This window comes from Octopus bimaculoides, chromosome 17 (assembly GCF_001194135.2).
Source record: "Octopus bimaculoides isolate UCB-OBI-ISO-001 chromosome 17, ASM119413v2, whole genome shotgun sequence".
Taxonomy (NCBI): domain Eukaryota; kingdom Metazoa; phylum Mollusca; class Cephalopoda; order Octopoda; family Octopodidae; genus Octopus; species Octopus bimaculoides.
Window position 1 is genome coordinate 28,516,660 of NC_068997.1, and position 8,937 is coordinate 28,525,596.

An 8,937-nucleotide genomic window follows, 5' to 3' on the forward strand; every position below is an offset into this window, starting at 1 on the left:
TATTGCAGAGAGGTTTTTTAATACTGTTCCATATTTTAGAGATGAGGAATTATGTACATTAGACGGATAGGTATCTTCACTTTGTTTGTTGTTGCCACAATGTTTCGACTGATGGACTCTTCAGCCACTACACCCTCAGAGTAGTTGGCAATAGGAAGGACATTCAGTTGTAGAAAAGGTTGGGTTGGAAATTCCATCAGGATACCTGATAAAGGCTGGAGAGTATGTCAGTCGAAATGTTGTGGTAACAACAAACAAGGTGGGCACACCTATCCGTCCATTGTAAATATGGCTTTTTAATATTCAAATTTATTTCAGTCTTTCTGATTCATGCTATTTTATGCATAAAATTTTTATTCAGGGCTGCCTTACTGACATCTTTTTGCGGATGGCATTGTAAATTGTTTTAGTAACAACATTGAGCTGCATAGGGAGATAGTACCGTGACGACATTTTAGGATAGTTGCTAATCACATGCGTGATGTCTTGCATAGACATAGCCTACACATGTGGTTACACCTTGAGATTACAAAAGCATCACTGTCTCTCTTGTTCACCAGGTACTTTGTGGCAACAATAAAATGTAAGGAGAAAAACGAGTTTGCACTTCACCAACTCTACTTTTGACAAAATTAACTAAACTTTATGGCAACTCTTCACACCAAGCTATTGAGGGAAAGCTAATCACTTTAAAACATGAACTCAGGACAATGTGTGTATGTATGTACGTATGTATGTATGTATGTGTGTGTGTGCAGATTTGGTTTTGCTTTACGTTTGTATTTTCATGCATATAGTTGCATATCTAGACATGCTCATATATATTTAAATGATAAACTTTTGGAAAGTTTTACAGATTTTTACAGTTCCAATAATGGATTTGATCTATAGTCTTTGAATTAGCTTTTTCCTTTCTGGTTTTGAGAAGCCTAATTTCTGTAGATCGGTATTTAGGCAGTGTGTTACATATCCCAGAGCCCCAGTAATTACAGGTATAAACCTGAACTTGCAATCTGGATAGAGTAACTGCAGATTTCTCAATAGAGAAAGGTTGGTATCAAAAGGATTAATCTCTCTCTTTCTCTCTCACTGTCATTTGCAAATACCTTTTTCAAAACTCTACCAATTTGATATGTTTTGTGATTTCCAAGTTTTTCCTGAGCACTTCTCAGAGCAGCAGGTGTTTTTATTTTCTTGTTTGAATATCCACGCAGTCTGCGAGCTAAAGGGAAAAGTTCACCCAGAAAGTAAGTATTCATTGAGATGGTAAACTAATCTATTAATTAATCTAAGGCAGTGAGCTGACAGAATCATTACCGTGTCAGGCAAAATGCTTAGTGGCATTTCATGTCTTTATATTCTGAGTTCAAATACCACAAGGTCAACTTTGCCTTTCATCATTTTAGGGTTGATAAAATAAGTACCAGTTAAGCACTGGGGTCAATGTAATCAACTATTCCTCCTCCCCTGAAATTACTGGCCTTGTGTCAAAATTTGAAGCCAATATATTAATCTATTTCCTGAATTTACATCTTCACCACCTGGCATATAGGGAGCTCTTTAGCAAACTCCACTGTGTTTCAGGCACTTAGGAGAAATCTCTGCTGATATAAAGATAACTTCTGTCTGCTCGACTAGGAGGCCCCAATAAGTCTCATGGCTGATGTCCTTCATTTGAATAAACCATGAGGAAATATAATTGAATTGCTTCACTACCAGTTATACCATGCTGTTGATTTCTAAAAAGAATGAAATCATGCCTTATTGTCTTACAGACGAGTGACACATTCACAAATGTGACTCTGGGCTCTAGTTTACACTGTATCGGGGGAAAATAACAGGAGGGTCACAAATGGAACGTTTTTAATCATCAAGGACGATACGAGGCTTAACAACTACAGGTGTGCGAGTTCTTGTTCCAGAATTAACAAGTAAATTCTACTACAGACACCAAAACAAAACACTGCACTACACGAAGAATACAGCAGAACTGCACTCAGTGGTGCAGTGAAAGCATGCAACGGAAATACAACACGTCTTAATCATCTTCATTTCTACTAAAGGTAGAAGGCCTGAAATTTTTGTGAGGTGGAGTAAGGCGATTATATCAGCTCTAGTGCTCATTTTACCGACCCCGAGAAGATGAAAAGCAAGGTCAACTTCGGCGGATTTCGAAACCAGAAGGTAAAGTCAGAAGAAATTCTGCGAAGCATTTTCCTTCCCGATGCTTTTAACGGTTCCACCAGGTCACCGTCTTAAATTGGTGAGCATTATTGTCGTGACAGAGTTGTTTCCCTTGCATTAAAGAAAAAAGTCAAATAGAAACTCGAGCGAAGGGAAAGAATTCATTAAAAAAGTTTTGCTCTATTGATATACCAGATCAGAACTGATCGAGTAGATCTACATGAAAGACATTCCGATCGTGACCATCACTGCTTTTTCTTTTCCCAGCATAATTTTTCTTGTGTCTTCTTTAACCAACGTCTTTTTTTTTCTTTATTTTAACCCCTTGCACTTCTCAATGCTAAGGACGTTAAGACGTGATATTTAGGGATATTTTGCTACTATTTCTAACAGGTAGAACGAATTTGTATAAGCTTTCCTCGTTGGTTTGAGCTTGGAGAGTTGATGTAATTGGCAGAGCTGAATGTTGTATTTTGTCTTGTTGCAACACACTAATGACTAATGCTGTCAAATTCACTAATTACTTGTCTGGGGTTGATGAAACAAGTACCAGTAATATATTGGTGTTACGTCAGCTGATTTTTGCCCTTACTTATAGTAACTCTTCTCGCTGAACGAGTGAGAGAATCTCAACATGGTCTTTCGACTTACTAGACACAGCAGCCAAATCTTCCTCACATCACATAATAACATCTTAGAAAAAGGACACATTAGATAATGTAATCTTAAATATGCTCCTTAAAAAAAAAAAGAAAGAAAAATAAGGGCAGCAGGATCACGACAGGAAAACTTTTTGATCATAAATTTGTCTGATCAGAGCTCACGTTGGATTAGATCACAATTGGCCTTGTACCAGCACCTGGATATGACAGCACATGAAAGTCAGAGACGTCATAAGAACCATCAAGGTGAACATGCTGTGGTGGCAGCATGTAATAATAATCAAAATTTACATAAAATTTATAATTCATTATTAATAAAATAAATATGCTGTATTAAATCTTCCAGTCACTTGCTGACAGCATTACTCCAAATATACTGAAATTCTTTCCATTTTCAGGTGCCAGTTTCCATTTACAGTTTTTGTCAACCTCTTTGGTCCACTTGCAAGAATATATTATTTTCGGTTTGTCCTCTATTTCTTGTAAGTGTACCAACCATTTCTTGTTTGCCTCCTTTTTTAAAGTTTATCTTTTGTGTTGTTCTACAAATCAGTTCTTCACTTCATGGTCTCAGTAGAATATCAGTTTTTCTATGAGAAGTGGTTGCTAGTCTCTTGCTCAATCTTTTCCATTTCAAGAGGAAGGGACATTGTGAATGGTTCCTCATGATGCTTATCATGGCACAAGTTGGCCATTTTCAGAGAGAGAGAGAGAGAGAAGAATTGGTCTCTGTACTTGATTGATATTTTATTCATTGACCCCTGGAGGATAAAAGAAAGAGCTGGCTTTAGCAAGATTTAATCTTGGAATATTCAGAACACAGAGAGCTGGAACAGATATTACAAGGCAGTCTATTCAGTCAATTTTCTGCTTATTTTAAGGTAGCGAGCTGGCAGAAACGTTAGCATGCTGGGCAAAATGCTTAGTGGTAGGTCGTCTGTCTTTACGTTCTGAGTTCAAATTCCGCAGAGGTTGATTTTGCCTTTTATCCTTGCGGATATTAAGTACCAGTTGCGTACTGGGGTCTATCTAATCGACTGGCCCCATCTCCTAAAGTTTCAGACTTTGTGCCTAGAGTAGAAAAAAATTTTCTACTTATTTCCCTTTTCAGCCTTTAGCATTTAAACCAGCCATATTCAGTCCAATTATTCTACTTGTTTTATGTTCAAATTGGCCATATTCAGCCTCTCACACCTACCACACAATGTCGTTCTGAAAATAAGCAATTACATCATCAAAATACTTGATTAATTCAAAACAATGTGAATAAATGAGCAATACACTTGACAGAGTAACCTGAATGCTAAAGGGTTAAAGAAGATAAAAATATCTACTATTTGTACAGGTGTTGTAATTAAATGATGATGTAAGACTGTAGAAAGGTGCCATGAATTGATTAGAGAAAAGTATGGACTGTAGAGAAGTAAATCAAAGCAGACTTGTAGAAGTCAGGAAAGCTATTTTGGTTGTTGCGGCATAGCACAGTTGCGCTATGGCATACTTCAGACAATCAAAGCTGGGCACAAGGCAACGAGCTGGCAGAAATGTTAGCATGGCAGGCGAAATGCTTAGTGGTATTTCTTCCGGCTTCACGTTCTGAGTTCAAATTCTGCTGAGGTTGACTTTGCCTTTCATCGTTTCAGGGTTGATCTAATCAACTGATCCCCTTCCCCCAAAATTTCGCGCCTTGTGCCTAGAGTGGAAAAGAATCAGAGCTGGGCACATATTAATACATAAAGCACCCTATAGATGAGCATGCATTTTTTTAAAGTCAGTAGAACATGAAATGAGCCACATCGATTCTCCAAAGATGGGACCTGCCTTTTTGTCTTTCTCACCAACTTAATGCTGCAATCATCAGAGTCATGTTAAGCTCTCTCACTGACCACATTATTGACATCCTATTTCGTTTTGTCAACTTCTCCTTGCAAGCACCTATTCAGTTAGTCTATATCAACACAGCTCCACCTATATCATGAGTAGTTTATATCAGTCTTAGCTATCTTCATCTCTGCTAGCTTTTAATAGCTTACAGCTAAATCATTTCTACAGTCATAAGTTTAAACGCTTTTCTCCGTCTCCTACACACACGCCCGCTTCACTCATCACTTGTCAGGTCTCATTACTATTTGAACAAAATTACAATGTTTTGTTGAAAAGCTGCCTTCTGATATTCATCTACACATGCTTCTCAAAAGCACATTTACTGGTCTTTTCCATGAACACTTTCATACTTTAAATCGCTGACCACTCTCACTAAATTGCTTACATATCACAATGGTGACATACAACACAATAATCTGTCGTAAAAGCAATCTGGAGAATGCTGGGCCTCACAGAATAAGGTGCTAAGAGACTTTTGTGAGAGCTCAATAGCAGGAAATCTTAAGAGAAAAAAAAGAGGTGATGGTCACAGTTGGAAAGCTAGACCAAACTAACCGGAGATTAAACAACAAGTAATACAGATTAGTAAGATTTTTTTGATTTGTGAAAGATAAATGTATTCATTGATTATTGAATTTTGTGATAATCATTTTTTTTTGCTAATTTATTCATTTTTTTTTTTAATTCCTTTTTATAGAATGTGTGTTCCACTTGTATTTATTTTACCAACATTCCTTGGTGGACTTTGCCTTCTGTTCACAAGCACACTTTATTTTGTGGTTAGTAAAGCACATTCATTTCTACATCCATATTATGTCTGAGTTCTTAGTCAGTGTCTTTTGTTTTATATTCTTGATATTCAAATACTGACCCACCTGCCATAATTAACCTGTAACATGTCAAATATGAGTGGGGCTGAAAAATTCCTGGCTTTGGAAAAAAGAAAATGTAGGAGGATTTTATTCAACATATTCCCCTCTCAGATTCACACACTTATTGCAGTAAGTCCTTTTCATAAGCCTTGTAAAGGAACTTGGAAAGTTGGGCCTCCACCAGGCCTTTTTTGATACCCATAAAGCCAGGAACTTTTCAGCACCCCCTCGTAAGTAGCATTTTTTAAATTATTTACTCAAATAATTAAGTGACAAGCTGGCAAAATTGTTAGCACAATGGAAAAGAGTGCACCGCAGCCTTTCTTAAGGCTTTTTTGTTTTTCTGAGTTCAAATCCTGCCAAGGCCAGCTTTGCCTTTTACTCTTTCATAGCCAATAGAATAAAGTACCTTTCAGGTAGAGGGGTCGATGTAATCAACTTTCCCTGTCTCTTTGAAAATTGCAGGCCTTGTGCTGAAATTTGAAAGAATTACTTCCTTCAGTAATCAAAGTAAATGGGTGTCTGTCAGTTTTGACAATGAGTGCTCAGTTGTTGGACCAATTGAATTAGAACATAGGTGGTTGAGTACTCCACAGACGTATGTGTCTTTAATGTAATTCTCTAGCAAAATCACAGGGACAAAATGTGATGGGGCCAGACTTTCGTGGCTGTGTGGTAAGACATTTGTGTCTCAATCATGTAGTTCTAGGTTCAGTCCCACTGCATGGTGCTTTGGGCAAATGTCTTCTGCTATAGCCTTGGGCTGACCAAAACCTTGTGAGTGGACTTGGCAGACGGAAACTGAAAGAAGCCTGTCATATGTGTATGTGTGTGCGTGTCTTTGTGTTTGTGTCCTACCCCACTGCTTGACAATCGATGCTAGTGTGTTTACATCCCCATAACTTAGCAGTTCAGCAAAGAGACCGATAGAATAAGTACTAGGCTTAAAAAAAAGAAAATAAATAGTGAGGTCGATTCATTTGGCTAAAAATTCTTGAAAGTAGTGCTCCAGCATGGTCACAGTCTAAATACTGAAACAAGTAAAAGATAAAAGATTGACCATATACTCAGTGGTGGGGGATAATTAAAACAAAAGATTAACCCCTTTCATTATCAACCCGGCTGAAACCAGTTCTGGCTCTGTAGTACAAATGTCTTGTTTGCATAAGTTTTGAATTAAAATCTTCCACAAAACCTTACTCACAATTTATGTTCCTAAAACTAGCTTAATGATAACTAAGTTATTTTACTAAATTCATTGTTATATTTAAAATTAATTGAAAGAACCACAGAGCATCTCAAAATAAATACTGTAATGAAAGGGTTAATATCCTTATTTTGAATTTGGATTTAATTATTTATTTCTATTAATTAATTTCCAATTCTTATTGCAGGCTGCACTTAAAGGAGAACATTGGCAAGCAGATCTACCACAAAATGACAATACTACAACTGTTGATGCCCCAATGACACCTGTTCCTCAAAGACGACCACCACCTCGAAGGCCTGAACTTCCTGTTAATCACATGTAGCTGTAGCTTCTGCAACACCTTGGGCAAACATTTTTAATCCTAGCATCGAGTTCATAAAAATCTTGAGAGTGAAATTTGGTTGATGGCTCTTTAAGTGGAAGCCTCTTGAATCTCAAAGTGATCATTCCTATCTTTGGGTGATAGATTTAACCCATTAGCATTTAAAATGGCCAAATCCAGCCCAAATAATTCTACGCATTTAATGTTACAATCAGCCAGGTCTGTCCTCTCACATTTACAATGTCATTCTAAATATAAACGACCACATCATTGATATCTCAAAGCTTAGAGCTAATGCATGATCAATTCAAAACAATATGATGATGATGATGTGGAGATAAGCAGGTGCTATATTTGAGGGAGTAATCCAAATGCTAAACGGTTAAACTAGCATCAAATTTAATGCCACCACTTATCTGGCCCTTGGGTGTCTTTGAGATCACTTCATATTTCCAGTCTAAAAATACAATTTCTTTTCTTCCATTTGCCAATCTCGGACACTCTTCCTACTTCAACAAAACAAAAGAAAAAAAAAGAAAGAAAAGAAAAAGAGAAAGTACTGCTGCTGCTCCCATGTGATCCCTTTACCCTATTTTGCAGTCAGAATAGTCACATTAAACATTCCCTCGAACTGTCTTCCACAAAATGTTTTCATTTCTCCAACCTTGAGAAATGTTTCTACTTCCATTCAAACTCAACATTAAGCTCGTTGCAGCATTAAATGCAGTTCCTTTCTTTTTCTTTTTTTTTTTATAAATGTATATTTTTTATTCGTATATATTTTCTTTATATCTTGTTTTATCGAAAAGTTTTTACATATTTTCTGAAGCATTACATTGATCTGATAAACAGCATTTGTATCCCTGTCTCTCTGTCTATCTCTCACATATGTACATACACAAGAATATGAATACAGATAGGCAATTGCACACACACACACACTTCAACAACAAAAGAACAGTAACATGTTTTGTGTAAATTGTTATCAAGAAACTCAGAGTTTTGAATGTAAGTGTCCCTTGCCTGTATCATTTAAAATATATACACACATATATAGTATTGTGACTTTCAAACACAGACCATTATAGTCACAGATATTTAATATCTGCTATTTTGCTATTTCTATTTCTCAAACAGGAACATTACCATATATATGTGTGTATATATATATATAAGTTACAGGTATTAAAACCATCTAAGGGATAGATGTATCCAGAGGTATACCTGGTAATTACCTCAGTATGTATGATCCTTGTTATAAGGTATACAGTAGGAGGTAATACAAAAGGTAACAGTAGTTTAATGTATATATAGACAATAAGAAAATGGAGAAATAACAATGAGAAGTGGATCTTTGATGTTATAAAGTCATTATCTAATTAATTAATTAAGATGAGAGTATGTTAGAGTAACTTACTCTAACATACTCTCATCTTAATTAATTAATTAGATAATGACTTTATAACACCAAAGATCTTCTTCTCATTATGTTTGAATTAATTTACCATTTGCTTGATCTCTACACCTTTATGATGAACGGTTGTATTTCATCGCATACCTTTTCATCCTGTTTTGCATATTTTCATGGGTCAACTATGAAAATTGGATTTGAATGTTTTCTATTTTTATTGTCTGCATATTACTAATAATAATAATAATAACAATAATAATAGGACTCCGAGGAGATGTAGTATCCCATATTTTATAATATTTTATAATATGTATGAATCGTTCTGGATATTGCATCGAAATGTTCATAGGTCATTTTCATTATTATTATTATTATTATTATTATTATAAAGT

At 35.9% G+C, this 8,937-nt stretch overlaps 1 protein-coding gene across 2 annotated transcripts in view; it reads left to right on the plus strand.

Annotated features, from left to right (window-relative positions):
* The window catches only part of LOC106870690 (cytochrome b-245 light chain), a 16,740-nt gene extending 9,050 nt beyond the window's left edge, over nucleotides 1-7,690 (plus strand). The window contains exons 3-6 of one of the 2 annotated variants that reach the window (XM_014916850.2): nucleotides 1,173-1,247; nucleotides 3,245-3,328; nucleotides 5,428-5,509; nucleotides 6,997-7,690. In XM_014916850.2, coding sequence (XP_014772336.1) covers nucleotides 1,173-1,247; nucleotides 3,245-3,328; nucleotides 5,428-5,509; nucleotides 6,997-7,134 — 379 coding nt within the window. In that variant the 3' untranslated portion in view covers nucleotides 7,135-7,690. The remainder of the gene's footprint in view (nucleotides 1-1,172; nucleotides 1,248-3,244; nucleotides 3,329-5,427; nucleotides 5,510-6,996) is intronic. The other variant, XM_052974034.1, reaches the window with a different exon arrangement.
* Nucleotides 7,691-8,937: the final 1,247 nt, after the last annotated feature.